General features: G+C 36.7%; 1 protein-coding gene across 1 annotated transcript; it reads left to right on the plus strand.

Annotated features, from left to right (window-relative positions):
- Positions 1–446: 446 nt before the first annotated feature.
- Positions 447–15472, plus strand: LOC114088212 (dehydrogenase/reductase SDR family member 7-like). Its single transcript, XM_071607263.1, has 8 exons — positions 447–489; positions 3355–3497; positions 3864–4016; positions 5867–5973; positions 6455–6694; positions 8907–9029; positions 10034–10249; positions 15279–15472. The coding sequence occupies exons 2-8, from the start codon at positions 3485–3487 to the stop codon at positions 15303–15305; spliced, it is 879 nt and encodes a 292-aa protein (XP_071463364.1). The 5' UTR covers positions 447–489; positions 3355–3484; the 3' UTR covers positions 15306–15472.
- Positions 15473–19747: the final 4275 nt, after the last annotated feature.

The following is a 19747-nucleotide window of genomic DNA, read 5'->3' on the forward strand; positions in this document are numbered from 1 at the left end:
TTCTAGGTGCTCAAAAAGACCCTAATAAAATGATGATGTCTATAAAATAATCTGCTTAAATTCAGAAATTTACAGATATTGTTTTAAAGTGTGAACAGAAGGAGGTTAACAGATGGAAAAGAAAAACTAGAAAGTTTTAGATATGGATTTAATAGAGGGAAAATGTGTTTCTGGATAAGAGAGTCTATGTGATTAAGTAATTAAGAAGGTTTAAGTAAGTGATAAAAAAGGTTTGTGTAAGTTGGTTATGTGTGTAAGTTTTTGAGCAAATAATCTTAAAGAAATTAAAGATTATACAACTATGGTTAAACAACAGCTGTTATTTTTCAATATTGTAATGTTGTTACTTTAAAAGCTAACCTCAGTTAATATAAAAACATCAATGTAATTATGGTGCTATTAATGTGTTCATATCTTCCAGGTATACAAGTCTATAAGGTAGAAGCTTCAAAAGAACATTGTATCAAGCTGGTGTTCTAAAGTTGTATGGTAATTTTAGTCTTAAAAGAAAAAAAAAAACATGTTGGAGATTTGTTTATATCATTTGTGTTCTATGATTGGACTTGTTATCAATAAGATATGTACGGTTCCATGTTACTTTCTACACTGAGATACAATTTAAATGTATTCTTAAGTTAATGAGAGCCTAATCTGTGTGAAGGTTTTATTGCAAAACACAAAAGTACATTGCTACTTTTCTACAAGAGGTTAAAAGCTTTCAGCCTTTAATTCATGTTTTAAGTGTGATATTATGTTGTGTTAGCTAATGTTCATGTAAACTTGAACAACAATTTATGTAAACTTTGTAAAATGATCAGCTTCAGAACTATTGTACTTGAGATTTATAAAGAGCCCTGCCTTACTTGAGATAAGGCTCTGTCCCATCTCACTACATGTGAAAGTGGCTATGAAAGAAATAAGCCAGATTTCAGTACAGTTAAAGTGGCGTCCAAAAGTAGGTTTTTGCCAAGATTACTAGGATCTCAAATAGGGAATTATGATGTATAACCCTGCCAGAATTCAAGGTAGCCATTATGTAAGCTACATATGTTTTTACCCTAGTTAGTTTTGTTTTGTAGTTTGCTTATAGACGGTTTAAGGATTGCCTGTTAATGTTTTAAAGAGGTACTGCTTTAAGAACTCACAACCTGGGTCAACTTAAGATAAAGAGTTATCACCTACAGGATAGAGAGATAGACATTAAAGCCCAGTGCTCTTAATAGAAGGCTGTTAACTTATTTGCTGGATGTTTAAGATTAAGTTTTAAAATTAAAAATTTGGCTCTTGCCCTCTGAGTCAGTCTGAATCAGGGAATAGGGGACTTCTCCAAAGGGCTCTGCAACTCTAGGCCACATAACCTCCTGAGCAGGGAGATTAATGAGACCAGTGGAGGGCAGAAAGCCGATTGGTGCATTTGCTGTAAAGAGGAGGGTCATCAGAAAGGGGAGACATCCCTGATGTTTCCGAGGGAAGCCACATGGTCAAGCAGGGCCTGGACCCATCCTAAGGTAAATGACACTAGCAGAACTGAGAAGCTGCAATGAAGTTCCCCGAGGACTCCCAGGGAAACTCAGCTGACTGTTGACAATAGATAAGAACAAAAGTCAGTTTGACTTGCTTCATCTTAAACACTTAGCAAAGATAGTTAAAGCCAAAGCACAGCTGTTCCTAGACATTTTAAATGATAATAATAATTAAATGTAACTTCCAAAAATAAGTAAACTGGAGGCTACAAAAGAGATTCTCAGACAGGAATGTCTGATAACTATTAAAAGGAACTGCCAGAGTAGTTTTTAGTTTAAGGCCCACAGATATTCCTAACCTACACAGGTAGGCTTGGTGTTTGCTAGTATGGTTATCCAGCCCTAAGTAGCAAAATTAAAGGTTTCTCTATTAGACTATATCTTAAAGGAAAAGTCATCTGTAAACCTAAATGATAGTTGTTGTGTTTACATCCCCGATATTTCTGGCAAGGTGACAAAGGTCCTTAAAGATTTACATGCTCAGATAGAAGCCATGTCCTCAGCAACTTTGTCGTGGAAACAATATCTTAGCTCCTGGTTCTTGGTACTTCCTGGTGAAAAACATTGTTAGTCTCTGTCTTGGCCATTATACTCATTGGCATATTCCTGTGCTGTGACATTTATTGCTGCATCAATATGGTTCCAGTAAATTAATGAATTCTTGTTTCTCTTATAGACCACCTATCACTCGAATGGCCCTCTAGCCTAATACTTCTCAATTGGACTTTTATCATGGACCACTCGATAGACCCAATATTTTTAAAGGGGGACTCCAAACTGCTTGCCCCACACCGTCCCTTTTCAGCCTGAAGAAGCCAGAAAGATTCTCTTCGCCCCCCCTTCCTTACAGCAGTAAGGAGTTCCCAAATTAGAGGGGGAAATGAAGCCAGATTTTAAGTTAGGTAGTCAGTGTAGTTAGATAAATCGGGGTCTAATATCGAGTGGAATCTAAAATGGAGGCCATGCTGAAAATGATTCCAGGAAATGCAAAACAACTCATGAAATGTGAAACCCTTCAATAATTGTGATGCATTACTTTTAAGATTAAAAGTAGTCAGAAAAAGGAGTGGGGAATGTAAGGGTAAAAGAAATTGAAGTTAAAGCGTAAAAGTTAAAGAGTAAAAGACCAGGTGTTGTAAAGTTTCTAAGCTGCAAGGTCTGAGTTAAATTTCTGTAGCTGTTAAGACAATGCTTGGAACTGCCCAGTAATAAGGGCTCTGTGTGGTCGCACATAGGCATTGCAGGGCCTGGACCAATCAGTTTAAATGTAACCCCCTCCTTAGGAATGACCTATCACTCCAGCCTGACCTGTTCCCGCCAATGAATGAACCAATCATGTTTAGGAGTTGTTGTTCAATTTTCCCGCGCCTAATGATGATTTGTTCTGATGTATACAAAGCCCTCCGCCCTCCCCAAAAAGTGTACTTAAGCAGTGCTCAGCCCCTGCTCAGGGCTCTGGCTGCTTTCCCTTCTTGAGTGGGCATGGAGCCCCAGCATGTGGTTCAATAAATCCCCCTTCTGCCAATTGCATGAGTGGTCACTTGGTGGTCTCTTTCTCCGACGTTTCGCGGGACCCTTACACCCTGAGAATAATATGTTGTTTGGGCTATTATCTTATGTCAGAACAGTGCCAGGATGACTTTCTGTAAGTTGCTCCTTTGAAATACATATTGAGTTATAGTGCATAGGCTCAAGCTATGGAAATAACTCCTCATTTTCTATGTTCCCACCTCTCATGTTCACTGTTCTTTATCACTATTACAAAAGGACATTAGCTGGCAGAAATCCAATATGATTGGCAAATGCAGAAAATATTACTTTAAACATGCAGGATGATTACATCTTATAGAACTGCACTTGGAATATTGGCATTCCTTATCAATAACATAATTTCAAAAAATTGAAAGAACTGAACTGAAAACAGACTGGAAACCTTAGGGATCACCTCATCTGAGCCCACCATGAATGTTGAAAGTGAGTCTGGGCAATGACTTTCTGTTCATTTAGCTTTACTATTCTTTATCACACATGTGGGTAATATAACCTTGGAATAAATTATGGAATTACAATGTTTACCTGAAAATAAAGTTGGAAAAATTCACCAAGATACTGAAATGCATAAACTACTGTGTAGATAAGTTATTAATGTGATGTGTTTTCATGTCTTTGAAATATTAGATATCAAGAATTTTCTTAGAAAATTTAAATATTTAAGCTCCATGTTTATTAGGTCTTAATATTTTAGTGGTATTGTTTAAAGTTTATTTTTTTTCCAGTCTTTGTTATGGGTATAATCCATCACTTATTTTCTGCCTTCCAACCCTATTCCTTCCTCAATAGAACAGGAGTTGACGGACATGGTGGTGTGGGTGACTGGAGCATCCAGTGGGATTGGCGAGGAGCTGGCTTACCAGCTGTCTAAACTGGGAGTTTCTCTTGTGTTGTCAGCCAGAAGAGTGCATGAGCTGGAGAGGGTGAAAAAAAAATGCCTAGGTGAGTGAACCTAAAACAGCAGCTGTGCTTCCTAGACATGAGGCAGACTGCAAACTCAAGTGCAGCCTGGGAATGGCAGAGGGGAGATGGGCTTCTCCTGCCAGTGCACCCTGGCTCCAATGCTCCAAGTGCTGGCCCCTGGCCCTTTTCTCCTGTCGCATCTTAGTTGGCTTCCCTTAACCTTTCCTGCCTCATTTTGTCAGCTTTCTACTCCTTTTTGCACTGACTCTTGACATTAGGAAGTGACTGTCTATTCTGTCCAGTGCTGGTGACTTTTTAGTGACAATGTGACTTATATTTTGTCTTCTGGAAAGAACAGTTTGTTGGTTGGTTTGTTTGTTTCTTTTTTTTTTTTAAATAACAGTTTGTTTCTTATCCATGACATTCATGTATGTAACCACTGAAAGTGGGTAGGATGGATCCTTACTCATTCTGCTAAAATATTAGATATTATTTCCACAAGGGAGCATGTAATATTCTATTGTGTGTGTGCATATTATATATATATATATATATATATATATATATATATATATATATAAGTTTCTTATCCATTCATCTACTAAAGGACACCTAGGTTGGTTTTGAAGTTTTGCTATTGTGAATTGTGCTGCAATAAGCATTGATGTGGCTGTGTCCCTGTAGTATGCTGTATTTAAGTCCTTTGGATATAGACTGAGGAATGGGATAGCTGGGTCAAATGGTAGTTCCATTCCCATTTTTCCAAGCAATTTCCACACTGCTTTCCAGATTGGCTATACGAATTTGCAGTCCCACCAGCAATGTATGAATGTGCCTTTTTCCCCACATCCTCTGATAAACCCAGCCTAATTCCCTCTTAAGATTGAGAGCCATTTCATCACAAAGGCATGAAAAGTTAATTTCGGCTTTATTATAAATTACTGCAATTTCTAAACTTGGTTGGAATGGCTGCTCGTGCCTTGAACTCATCCATGCCTGGCTTTCCCTGACTAGATAACAACCCTCTCTGAAACCTTAGCGGTGCCTCAAAAATTCTGGTGTTGGGATCTAAATTTACTCCCTAACTTGAAATTTTGAACCATTTAGATAATTAACCTACTATCTGCCTTTTTATTATGCTTGTCAAAATCCTGTTATCTGTAAGTTTTCAAGACACCCCCCTTTTGCAACTTTTTGTGCTATAAAACCATGCTTCTAGAGAGCTGGGGTACTGTCCTCTAACCCAAGGATTTTGGGAGAGACAGTCCCAGCCAGTTGGAATTACACCTTGCTTTAATTTGATTTAAAATTGGAGTCAGTGATCTTTGCGTCATGGTTTAACATAAGCCACCTGAGAAAGTAAAGTCTAGAATAATTAGTGAAGAACAAAAGACAATGTCAGAGTTAGTTCTAAAGGGATGGAGCACCTGATAGGTCAACTCCACACAGGAGCTAGTGCTAGACAATTAGAAAATGGCCCCTTTGGTTTATTTAAGGGGGCACATTAAAGGCAAGGATAAGGTTTGGGGGAGGAATCTTGCTTTGTGATTTCTTGAAGTCAGCAGGCTGATTGGCATCTTGGCAGGTCACACCCATGTCAGAGGAGCTGTGCTTCTACAGCACGTCGCCCCATCTCTGGTGCTGCATGGGACCTTTGACAGAGCTGAATAAGGCTCACAATGTGTCTGGGCAGTCAGCCAGAGGAAATGTCTACTGGAAATTCCCAGACACCAAATTCTCCTATTCATTAGGCTTCCATGTTCAATGTGGTCCACACTCAGCACACAGATGGTTCTCGCCACCAGGGTGTGTGCTAAACTGAGAGTAGCAAGGAGCATAGTGGATCTATGCCATGCTATCCCCACTAATTTTTAAATGTCTCTATTTAGGCAATGGCAATTTAAAAGAAAAAGATATATTCATTTTGCCCTTTGACCTGGCTAACAGAAGTTCCCATGAGGTGGCAACTAAAGCTGTTCTCCAGGAGTTTGGTAGGGTAAGTAGCAGTTTATATTCACAAAGCATTAACAACATTGCTCTGTCTGGCTTTGAAATAACCAGAAAGGAAGGATATTTCCATCTATGGTGCTTTCATTGTAAGAACTTTAGGCACATGAGGTGAGATCAGGCCTATGAGTTGGGCCAGTTAATCACTGAGTTTATGAATTTAGGTAATTAATAATTTTTACATCATATCAATTACTAATTGCTCCCTGTAGACAGAAAGAAGGTGCTATTATAATTTTTTGACATTTATTATTTTCTATAAAAATTCACGTAAAATGGGAGTACTGTAGTTGCATTGTGATTACTTTATTCTATTATGATTTTGTTATGTTTTTACTACTAAATTCTATAAATATAAAACTGTTTCATTGGTTTTTCATGTTAATGACATAAGCAACCATGACAAGGAATTCTTTCAATCCATCCATAGGATAACCTTAAGCATCTCTTTTCTGGTTTTATTTTATTAGATTGATGTTCTGGTCAACAATGCTGGAAAAGCACACTCTTCTTTGATTGTGGATACCAAGATGGATTTCTTCAAGGAGCTAATGGAGCTTAACTACTTAGGAACAGTGTCCTTGACAAAATGTGTTCTACCTCACATGATTGAGAGGAAACAAGGAAAGATAGTTATTGTGAATAGCCTTGTGAGCTCTGTACCTATACCAATAGCCAGTGGATATTGTGCCAGCAAGCATGCTCTTCAGGTAAGCCTGCTAAAACTCAACTTTGATAAAAATTGACCCAAATGAGGAATATGACTATCCATGGAACTAGGCAATAATGTGGGGAAACAGAAATAGGAGAACTTTGGTAAAAGATATCCCCAGTACATGATTAAAAAAAATAAAAATAAAAGACTTGAATCACAGGTGCTACAAACTGTCCAACAAGTATATATTGAACACTGATACTATGCCATACACTGAAGCAGATCCTGGGAATATAAAAATGATTTTGCTCTTAAAAAGCATATATAATCTAGTCAGCATGTCATCCTTCACCTTATCCCTATTTCTACCTCATCCTCATGGTAGACTATGAGTCCTCTGCTCCATTCTTCTACACAGATTTCAGGATGTGCTTTTTTCTCCCATTACTGTGACTTCTTTTCCTTTCCCTTTTTACTTGCTTTCATGAAAGTGAAAAAAGATACTGCCAGCTGGTTGCTTAGTCCTGGGCCTCATATCCCTACTGGGAAAAATCCAGATTCTGTCCACATGGGTTCTATTGAAAAAAGAAATCTTAGCAAAGGCAAAGGCCAGAAAAAGAGCTTCATTTGAGTTTCCTAACTAATGCTGTGTAAGTGTGGATATAAAGAACATAGAAGGCAAATCGGAGGAGAATGATTAAAGCAGACCCAGAATATAAAAGTAATACTGTTGAAGGTCAGTTTGAATTAAATGTTTCACTGTTGGAATAATAAAAGGCAATAGCTGCATGGTCACCTCACTCTCATGAGAACATGAGACTTTGGTTCATTAGGACATTTGTCTTTTCATTAGAGATCAGAAATTTTCAGTGGGTGATGATATGGAATGCAGTACTTATGATTTTCTCCTGTTCAGCAATGGGCTGTCAAATCATCTCTTAGAGAAACTTGGGCAAACCTCAGGTGGGCAGATGTGGCCAGTGCCAGTAGTCTCATAAGATGTGCAGGATGCTCCCAGTAAACCACAGATGAACTGTCTGGCCTGCCTCCAAGACTCTCTGTTAATACTAGATTTGATCTTCTGATATGATGTGGTAGATTGAGACTCTGGTTAGTATTACCATTAGTTGAACACTACTTTCTTTGTGAAGAGCTCAATTTCTTCTAAGATTTCTAGCAGGTCATGAAGTGAATATGTTTCACTGAAAAGTTTACATGTTATAGTAGATGGTATTTCCAACAAGAGGTTTGTACCATCTTAAGAGACATGTCTCAGTGTTTGATGAGTGGCTCGCTTGATGTCTTTTCTGCTTTTACTATTGAGAGGCAGAATTTAAAGGTTTGAGAGCTCTTCATTTATTTACAAAGCATTCATTTCTCACAGGCACTGTGTCAGTCTCAGATGGCAGGAACCCTCCGAATGCTCATGAGGCCCAGGATTAATCATGCATCTCATAGTTTGTTAGGGGTTATTAGCATTTAAGAACTGGTAACTGAATAATGATTTTGGATCATATGTGAGTGTACCATGGTCAACAATAGTTAACCTGGCTTTATAACAATGTAGTCTTTGAAAACTCCTAATTTATGAACAGAGATGAAGAGAAACAGATTTCTGTTGATTCCCTGTTGGTTTAGAAATGACCAGTTTGTTTAAGTCTAGAAGGTTTAACTTGTTTCTACAAATGTCATTCAGTAGATGATCATATTACAATTTTAAGTGGCTAGGTACATGTTTGAAACTAAATCATCCTGTTAAGGTAGTAATATCAATTGGAAGATTGGATTCTTTCTCCATGATGAATTTCTGTGCAGCATTGATCCCTCCGTACTCCCTATTGCCCCAAACACTGGTACTTTAGATGACTCTAGTGAATAAAGAGAAAGCTCACTCTGGTGATTTCTGGAGAACATGCACTTGTTTTGGAGCAGGGAGATGAGGATTGCTATGAAGAGGGTGTATCAGAACCTACTGGGTTAGTTTCTTGCTAACTATAAAAACCGTTGATGGCAAGAGCCACTATTACCAGGGTAGCAAACTGCTAATACCTAGCAAAAATTGAGAATGTCTTTCCTGGATCAACCCTGGACTCACAGTGAAAAATGCCTAACAAGTTTGCATGATTACACTACTTGTCCTTTACTCAGGCATTTCAAAGCATATTTTGAGAAATCATGAGATATAAGATTATAATTAATATTATTTGCCTTTTTGATTATCTTGTCATTTTTTTTTCTTTTTTTCTTTTTCCCTTTGTGTCTATTAGGGTTTCATACATAGCCTCCAAATTGAACTTATCAAACATCCAGGCATAATAGCTTCTAACATTTGTCCAGGACTTGTCCATTCAAATATTAGAAAGAATATGCTAACTGAAGAAGTCACAAAGGTAAAAATTTCTAGTAGTTTAATAATTTTAATGATTTACTAGTTATATGCTGGTGTTATATTATTATTCTTTAGTATTTTTATGTCAGAAACATTTTTCTTTGGTGGTACCTGGGATTAGAACCCAGGGCCTTGAGACTCTGGTTAGTATAGTTGGTAGATGCAAGACAAGCATTCTACCAACTGAGCTGTGTCCCCAGCCCATCAGAAACTTTTTTATGGCCCCAAACTTAACTGGCATGATGAAAATTGTTAGTTAGCTGGAATTGTTAAAGATAGCATTGGTATCAGTTTCAATAAGGCTAAAGAAATTGCTAAGATAATATTCATAAGTAGGTTGCCATTGTTTGTTTGCTATTATGTAATAGGATTTTTAAAAACCTATTTAGAAACACCATTTATCTTCTTTAATTTTATCTGCATGGCATCAATTTTTTTCCACATTAGTTGTACATAATTTTGGGATTTGTTGTTACACGTTCATACATGCACGCAATATAATAATGTAATTTGACTAGTATTAATCCCTAGCATTTTCCCTCATGGTCTAAATTTTTATGTGATTTCATTTGCTGTATATATACCACAATAAGTTTATTTTTATTACTAAGGTGATAATTATATCATCCCTCTAAGATTAAGTAATTTTAATTAAAAGAGAAGAAACTTATCTTTTAACCAGCCCATATACTCTTATCTGATAAAACATATGATTCCTATTAATATTTTTGAAATATTACAAAAATAGGACAGGATGTGGCTCAGTGAATGAGTTAGCATGCAAAAGACCACAAGTTTGATGCCCAACATCAAATAAAACTTAAATATGAAATATTGCAAAAGTTTAAAACTACTATTAGAGTCTATGGGGACTTCTAAGGGAAATGAGACCTCACTAAAGGATAAACACAAACTTGTTGTTCTCTTGTTTTTTCTAACTTAAATATTTTATGAAATAGCTTGGGAAACTATCCAGCATTCACTTAATTTTAAATTTTTTATTAGACTGTCGGCCATAATACGACTCAGGTGCGCAAAATGGCTACTAGTCGTTGTGTACGGCTGATGTTAGTTGCCATGGCTAACAATTTGAAAGAAGTTTGGATTGGAGAACAACCTTACTTGTTGGTGGCATATTTGTGGCAATATGTGCCAACGTTGGCCTGGTGGATAATCCACAAGTTCTGGGAGAAAAGGATTGATCTCTTTAAGAGTGGTGTGGTAAGAGCAACTTAAATATTTCTTAATAAAATGTACCTAATTTATAGGAAAGTATGAAATCCTACAGTGAATAAAACTTTCTTGCTACCTTTCCACCTATTTCATGATATTAACATGAAGTGTATAAAGAAGTACTTGAATTGGAGACTATCCCATTAAGTAAGCCAATCTCCCAAACCCCAAGGCCAAATGTTCTCTTTGATAAGCGGATGCTGACTCACAATAGGGGTGGGCGTGTTCACAAGATTGGACAAGGCGGGGTGGGGCGTGGAGGGGAGGGGAAATGGGAATGGGAGATAGTAGAATGAATCAGACATAACTTTCCCTTGTTTATGTATGAATACACTACCAGTAGCTCCACATACTCCTTAAATATATAATGCATCAAAATACATTTTACTTTCATATATAACTAAAAAGAACAAATAAAAAAATTTAAAAAGTATTCCATCCCCAAACATATCTGAATGTTTACTGTAAATTTTGGCTAGTCTTAGATAAATGACTTTTGTACCATTTGGTAAAATCAAACCAAAGTTTGCCATTTTTTCTTCTACACTTACTGTTTGATCAATATATGTGTCCAAGTGCTTTTTCCCCACTGGCTTTCCCCAGCAAGTCCTACCCATTCTACCAGTTTCTCAGGTCAGGGGTCACCTTCTTCTTTTTTAAAAAATATTTTTTTTTTAGTTGTAGTTGGACACAATACCTTTTATTTGTTTATTTTTATGAGATGCTGAGGATCGAACCCAGGGCCTTGCACGTGTTAGGTGAGTGCTCTACCATTGACCCACAACCCCAGCCCAGGGGTCACCTTCTTGAAGTGATCCCTTGCCCTTCCCTCCCACCTCTCTTCAGGACTAGGTGCACCCCAGGCCCTGTGTTCTCTTCTGTCAAAGCACTGATTGCACTAGACAGGTCCATGCACACTATGTTGGACATGCTCCTTTTACCTAGTTACTGGAGTACTCTGCACATCTAACATGTGCCTATTGTTACCGCTGTTGGCCGGTGACGAGTCCTTGCTTCCCCAATGTTGAAGAATAACACCAAAGAAGCACGCCGAGGCAAGGTCAGAGTAGAAATTAGAAGTTTATTAAAGGACAGCAGAAAAGACTTCTCCCAGAGGAAGAAGGGGACCCAAGAGGTGGAATCCGTGGAAGTGCGGTTGTCTCTCCATTTTATAGTTTCTTTCAGTGATGGAATGTAGGTGGGAAGGCCCGAGGGGTGGGACACAGGTGGGCCAAAGAAGTTGTCTGAGCAGGAAGGACTTCATTAACACTTCTTTGGGATGCACTTTGGCCTAGGGCCTTTTCAGGACTTCATTAACATTCCATGAGTTGTCCTGCGTTTCCTGGAATCATTCTCAGCATGGCCTCCATTTTAGATTTCACTCGGTATTAGACCCGATTTATCTAACTACACTGACTACCTAACTTTAAATCTGGCTTCACTATGGCCACATCGTTGGAAAAAGCTGATTACTCTCTTTAGACCTCTTTGCTATAGCAATTTGTGGAGTGATTCATTAACTGATTGATAACAATTGTGACCATCAGAAGAGTTTAATGTATCATTTGAACAGCAAATGTAAGGAGTCAATCTCAAAATTAAAGATTATAATTGTGCAAAGAAAGGTAAATGTTTTAGATGTATTTTATTGTTTGTTATTTCTTTTTGATATTTTATTACCTTGATTTAGAACTCAGTGAATACAGATTGACATAAAAAAGCAGAATTATCAAGTAGGATCATACTCTATATGTCACTATATAATCTGCCACTATTTCAAGCAATCTACTGAAACACCTAATCCACTTGTTACACATTTAATTTGTTCCAACGTTTTGCAGGCCATAAAAATGAATTACTGGGGAAAACACCAAAATTTGACAAAATGCTTAGGGATTGTTATGAAATAGTTTCATAATGCACAAAAATCCTAGAGTTTAAAAAGTCATTAAAGGAGTTTTTCACTGTCTACTGCTTTGTAACATGGTGCAGTTTGATCAGGGCCAAATAACTTAAAACTGTTTTGGCAGTGCTGGGACTCAGTAGTACAGGATGGTTCCTTGGTAGAGCTTGATCAAAATTATACCTAAGATTTCAATTTGGAGCACAGTAGATTTAATAACATTGAGCCCAGTTATAGATAAGAGTTGGGAGGGAAAGGCCACCTTTCCAGAGAGGAAGCATAACATCCTGTCTAGAGCACAGAGCCTAGTGCTGGACTACCTGGATTCAAATCCCAGCTCTACCCACCCTTGACCCTTGACCTCAGCAAGTCACTTCTCCATAGCTCAATCTCTCCATATGGGCAATGGAGATTAGTGATTAGTACCTAGTCACAATATTGTTATGGATGTTAAACAAGTTATTATACAAAACACTCTCAAGTATAGTCTGGATTGTTATAAATGTTAGCTGTTGTGATTTTTCTATTCTTTTCAATTCTGATTTTTTACCATAAGATATTCCTCTCTAAGTATCAATGAATTTTTAAAATTATAACTGAAAAGTTAAAATTTTACTTATGGAAAATGTATAATGTGATGATTTGATATATGTATATATTGTAAAATAACTACCACAATTACACTAACACATCTATCTCCTCCCGTAGTTTTTAATCAGCATAATGAGAACAATTAAGACCTACTTTTTTTTTTTTTAAATCACATTTCACATATATTACAGGTGCAGTGGCACACACTTGTTATCCCAGCAAATTGGGAGGCTGATACAGGAGGATCATAAGTTCAAGTCCAGCTTGGGCTACTTAGAGAGATCCTTTCTTGAAATAAAAATAAAAAGGTCTGGGGATGTAGGTCAGTGGTAAAGTGTCTTTTGGTTCAATCCCCAGCACAAAACAAACAAACAAACAGACAAACAAACAAATAAAATATACAGTACAGTATTGTCAACTGTAGTTGCTATGTTGTATATCAGGTTAAAATTTTCAAGTTATACAAGTTATTCTCTTTTAAGTGAGAGTTTACATACTTTGATCACTATCTTCCTGTTACCTTCATCTTGCAGTCCCTGATGATCTCAGTTTTAGTCCCCTGTCCTCACCACCCTGCCTTCAATTGTGACTTTTTTCATTCCAAATATACATGAGATTATATGGTGTTTTTTTCTATCTTGATTATTTCACTTAGCATAATGTCCTCCACTTCATCTTTGTTTTCAGAAATGAGAGGATTTACTTTATAATGGCTGAACAAAATTCCATTGTGTATGTATGTATGCATATTGTGTATACATATTGTATATGTATATAGGTACACATACATGTGTATATATGTATAAGTATATGAACATATACTCCAAAAATGAAAGTCCACAACTGGGGGGTGACTGTATCTGTTTGGTTCCCTCACTATAGGCTGAACATATAAGGCTATCCAGTCATGGACTTTCAGTGAGATAAAAACTGTGAGCTAAAAAACTCATTTTTCTTTCTATTGTAACTAGCTTCAGTTATTTTCTTATAACATGAGAAAGTGGACTAATACATACTGAGAAGTGGAATTTTTGAAATCTATTTTTATTTTTTGAGGAATCCTTACTCTGTTTTTCATAATCCCTGTGCCACCTTACATTATTAATGTTTTCAATAATAGGGCATAGGAAGAATATATTATAGAAGTGAATTTTTGTTTACAGAATAGCAACCTTCAAAATATAAATATCACTCTATAAATCCAGCATCTGATCACATCTAGTCTTTTCTAAAAGATAGTTTTTTGTTTCTTTATCCATCTTGACTATACTGCTTATCACAGGGTCTTATTCATTAATCATTTTTTTCAAAATGGAAAACTGGACATTCTCTCATTTCCCAACATCATTTCCTGGACAAAAGACCTCATTCTTTACCCCAAACCACAGAACAAAACTACACTGAATACTCTGTCCTATTCTTTGTATTTATTAGGGCAAGTAAGTGTAGGTAGGATATGCCAATCTAGAAAAGTATTATTAAGATAATTTGGTTTTAAGAAATGGCAAGAGCACATATTAGCCAATGGCATTTATGCTAGGTAGAGGAACTAATGATGCTAAGCATATTAGAGAGATTTATATGTAGATATGAAATTTTGGCTATGACTTTAAATTCAAATTAAAGCAATTGCCCAAGGCTTCTAAAGATTCTTTTTAAAATTTTTATTAATTCTTTTTAGTTAAATATAGCATTAGAATTCATTTGGATATAAGTATAGAATAATTTGCTCTAATTCTGTCCCTAGTACTCCCATTTTGCTCCCCTCATCCATCCCCCTGTTCCCTTCCCTGTATTGATCTTTCTGTTATTTACTTATAGTTTTAAATAATATCTTGTGGATATACATAATTGTGAGATTCACTGTGCTATATTCATATGTGTATATATGAAAGTTAGGTCAGATTCATTCCATGTTCTTCCCTTATCTGGTTGCTCCTCCATCTTCCTCTACTCCACTGATCTTTCTTCTATCTTTTCTCCTTATTTTGGACTAGATTCTGTATATCAAGGAAACATTTGACCTTTGACTTTATTGGTCTGACTTATTTCACCATAGTCTCCAGTTCCATCTATTTACCAGCAAATGCCATATTTCATGCATATTTATGGCTGGATAATACTCAGTTGTGTAAAACACCGAATTTCTCTTCTCTATCCATTCAACTGTTGACAGGCACTTAGCTTGGTTCCACAGCTTGGCTATTGTAAATTGTGCTTCTATAAACATTGATGTGACTGCATCCCTGTATTATGCTGATTTTAGATCTTTTGGATACCTGCAAAGAGAAGAACTTAATTGTCAAAACTGGGACAAATGCTGGGTGGTAGCTCAATGGCAGAATATTTGCCTAGTACACAAAAGATCCCAGACTCCAACCCAGGAGTAGAAAACATACACATTCAATAGAAAACATACACACCTCCACACACAAACGTACTCAAAACACATACATTCACACACACAAAACCCTGGAAGAGGGACTGAATCAACTGATTCATATTATTGTCATTTTTTTGCAGGATGTCTCGAAGACAAAATATAAATGAAAAGAGTGCTTGCAGTTTGAAGGACAGAAGAAAGCAAAGTGGAAAACATATAAACAGCATTTTATGCTAAGAACAAAAATTGAAGGCTAAATGGTGATTTCACTGTTTGATGCAACTTTTCTTTCATCATACAATGAATAAAAAATAAAAGACTTCCATGAATCTTGCAAAATAGTACTAACACATAATACGTTCTTGAATAAAAGAACATCTAAAAATACTTACGCATATATGCTTAAAATCTGGGTTATCAGAAAAATAACCAAAGAATTATAGTAATCCATTTAACAGATATCTTAGTCCATTTGTGCTTCTGTAATAACATACATAATTTATAAACAATAAAACTTATTTCTGATAGTTCTGGAGGCTGGGAAGTCTGGGATCAAGTTACTAGCAGAATTGTTGTCTGGAGAGGGCTGATGTCCATCCAAGATGGTGCCTCGTTGCTATGTCCTACAGAGGGGACATAGAAGTGTGGGAAAGGCCATAGAAGCAGGTACCTTCATCAAGGCTTTTTATGTGGGCACCTATTCACTGTCATGACTCTGTCATCTAAAAGCCATGCTCTTACTACTATGGCATTGGTGATTAACTTTCAACACGAATGCTGGGTGAAACAAAAACATCCAAAGCATAGCAATAATTGTAAGGACTAATTCACACGAAGCAAAGTGCTGGGTAATGGGCAGATATAAAGAAGTATTTTGAATGATTCTACCTCCAAAATGCTTTACCTCTTTTAGTAGTGTGGACAGGTACAGATGACTGATTTGAAGAAGAGCAGCCATGATTCATTAAACACCTGTAATATGCCATTTGCTATAGTGGGGTGCTCAGTATTAGTTAACTCATTTATTCCTCATAACAGCCACTAAGGTAGATGGTATTATTTACCTTTATAGACAAGATGCACAAAGGAACTAGTTGTAACTTTCCAAGGTCATAAAGGTAGTAAAGGCTGAGATCAGGATTAGATTCAGCTCAAGAAGTCTCCATTGGCCACTCCTTACTACTATTAGAATCAATTTTACTTTTAATCTTTAGATCCTTGCAGCAGAAAACAAGCATAGGCCAGGAGTAATGGAAGAAATACTTAGTCCTTTTTTTTTTTTAACCAGCAGTTCAAATTTGAGCTTGAGCCAAAGTAATATACATAGAATAACTCTAGAATAGTTGTTGGGCACAGTGGTGGTCAACTCAGTGCTATCTTTGTGAAAGGGGGAAGGTGAGATGTGGTAGAGTACACTATGAGAAACAACAGGTAGAAACAGTGGAATAAATGCAAACACATAAACTCTAGCATGAACTATTCACGTTCACACTGGAATATATGTTCATGGAACCCTCTGCTCATTTTGCATGAAAGTGTGAAACAGATACCCACAAGAAGAATTATAAAGGTATGATGAAAGTTGCTTAGGATGGAAGGCTAATATGGATTCCCTATGGAAATAGAATATAATGAGCAAGAGAGATGTCTTGCATAACCAGTGATGAAAATGAGTTTATGATTTATTGAGTACACCACACTTAGTGGTAATACAGAATTTCAGAATGCAGCAAAATGTATTTGTCATGTGGCATGATACATTGAGAGGATGATGTGGAAGCCCTTCATGGGAAAGGCATGTGTTTCTTTCAAAGCTGAGCCTTGAAAGAAGGGAAGTGAGACAGCTGAAGAGAAGCTTCAGATAGCATCAGTTTTGTTTTATGCATCATCGAATCCCAGTGTGTACCTGGCATCATGTCTGCTGCTGGTTAGGGTTATTTTGAGAGCTTGTAAGGTAAACATTCCTTGCCTTCAGTATGTCACGAATGACAACAAAGATTGAGTGGGATGCAGCTGAAAGGAAAAGTAATGTGATTGATTTGTTCAACTTTTCCAACCAAAGCAGCGTAGAAGAGGCACATATAAGTTAAAGTATATTTGAAAGTTCATTTGTGTAGTATTTTTCTATGGCGTGAAATAATAATAATAATAATAATAAGGTGATGATTATATAATAATAGTATAAGCATAATAACTAGAAAAATGTCTTTGAAAAATACTAAACATACCCTCTTTCTTCCTTAGGCTCTTTATTTTTATTTTTTAATTTGTGAAAAACTTAAACATTTAAAAAATTCCAGAAAACCAGTAATGGTATTGGTTGCTAAAATTGAGGTCATTTTTCATATGAAATTTAGATGTCCATCCATTCTTTCAATTTTTTTCTTGAGTTCTAGAATTTCATGTTAAATTAGATCCATATTAGAAATCATATTAATCAATTGTGGTTGTCTTAGTCTGTACTTGGTGTTATAACAAAATACCTTAGAATGGATAATTTCTAAAAAGAAGGTCATTTCTCACAGCTCTGGAAGCTAGAAGTCTAAGGTTAAGACTCAGCAGATTTGGTGTGTGAAGACTGTCTCTCTGCTTCACAGATGGTGCGTCTTGCTGCATCTTCACATTGGGTGGTAGAGAACATTTTACCCTCACATGGTGGAAGGAAGAAACCAATAGATCCCTCAAGTATTTTTATAAGGGCACTAATCCTACTCCTTAAGGCCCCATCTCTTGATACTGTTGTACTGGTGATTAAGTTTCAACATGAATTTTGGAGAAATACATACATTCAAACTATAGCAGTGATCCTATTAAGATAATGAAATACTGATGTTGGAAAAAATATTAAACATCCACTTAGTTGATCCTCTGGCTTCTACCTGCATGTTAAACAGCAGGACAGTGGTCCCACAAAAAAGCAGAGGTTACCCCTATAATAGGAATCTGGCTGGGGTAAAGCCCAAGGGCATGTGGAAGAGGAAGCAAGATGCTCCTGCTATGGAGAAGTATCTATGCGGAGGCTGAGGAAGTGGTGGAGCTTGGTTTTTATACTCTGCTTTTCAGACTTGAACTGATTAGTTTGGTCAATATTCCAGTCATGTGAAAACATTTTGGGAAGAATCCATTTCCCAAAGTGCCTAACTAAGGGTTTTGTTTAGCTTGATATTCAAAGTCCTTCAAAATCTGCTCCCACTAGCACTGATTTCTGAGAGACAATGCAACTGGTGTTTTGGAATTGGGGCTCTGGGACATGGCAAAGGTCTGATAGGATCTCAACTTTGTCATTTATTAGCTATAGTGACATGAATAATGGGATGAAAAAGGCAATATCACAACAGACACTTCAGAAATACAGAAGATAATCAAAAATTATTTTGAATCCTTATACTCCAATAAATTAGAAGATAGTGAAGGCATAGATAAATTTCTTAAGTCATATGATCTGCCCAGATTGAGTCAGGAGGATATAGACAACCTAAACAGACCAATATCAATCGAGGAAATAGAAGAAACCATCAAAAGACTACCAACTAAGAAAAGCCCAGGACCGGATGGGTATACAGCAGAATTTTACAAATCCTTAGGCTCTTTAATCAGTGGACCAAAATAGAATAGGCAGCTTTTTCTCAAAGTCATTTTAGAGGAAGAAAAGTTTATTCTGAAAACTCATGTTTTCAGAGGTTCTATTCATGATTGACTGACATCATTACTGTGGGCCCAAGTGAGACAGAGCATCATGGCAGAAAGTTGTGTTGGAGGAAAGCTGCTCACAGATTGGCAGCCAGGAAGCATAGAGAGGGTAGGATGAGCCAGGGACAAATTACATGATTCCCAAAGAACTGCCCTGTGACCCACTTCATCCAGCCATACCCTTCCTTCCTTACAGTTACCATCCAGTAATCCACTCAAATTATTAATATAAATGGATCAAACCACTGATTGAGTTACGGTTCTCATAATCTAATCATAACATCCCTGAATTAACTCAGGAGGTTTTCAGGGACAACTCATATCGGAATCACTATATGTGTGTATCTGGGGACTAGAGTAAAGGAGACCCTTGCAGAAGGGGAGCACAGTTGACTCTTTCTGCAATCAGGGAAAAAGAATTTAAACAGTCCAATATCAATATTTTTCAATACAAAGTCTTATTTGGCTATACCTCAAAGTCTAGCAGTTTCTTATTTCTAAGTGATGGCAGTGGTAATCATTTTAGTTTTCTTCATATTCTTCTTTATCTTTTAGATATTTCCTACAGAGAACATGTGTTATCATTTTAGTTGAAAATTTAATTGAGATGTCTAAAAATTTACATTGAGATCTACAAATAAAAGAGATCTGCAAATCTATTACTTTGTTTCCCCCAATGGTTCTATATTGCAAAACTGTCATATGAAGTCACAACCAGACTATGCTTCAATTGAAGCATAGATCATATTCAGATTTCTTCAGTTTTACTTGTATTCTTTCTCTGTGTGTGTATGTCTCATTCTTTGCAATCCCATTGTATCTGTAGGTTTGCATATCCTCCTCCCTGTCAAGGTACACAATAGTTCCTTTCCTATTAGAAGGATCCCCCTATTTCCTTTATATACTCATCTCTTTCCTC

This window comes from Marmota flaviventris, chromosome 2, assembly GCF_047511675.1.
Source record: "Marmota flaviventris isolate mMarFla1 chromosome 2, mMarFla1.hap1, whole genome shotgun sequence".
In the NCBI taxonomy this organism is placed as follows: Eukaryota; Metazoa; Chordata; class Mammalia; order Rodentia; family Sciuridae; genus Marmota; species Marmota flaviventris.

What these genes read in the sequence shown, in the direction of transcription:
- LOC114088212 (XM_071607263.1), top strand. An exon ending in TTCTCCAGGAGTTTGGTAGG is followed by an intron (nt 5,974 to 6,454) that starts GTAAGTAGCAGT and finishes TTATTTTATTAG; the next exon opens with ATTGATGTTCTGGTCAACAA. An exon ending in CCAGCAAGCATGCTCTTCAG is followed by an intron (nt 6,695 to 8,906) that starts GTAAGCCTGCTA and finishes TGTGTCTATTAG; the next exon opens with GGTTTCATACATAGCCTCCA.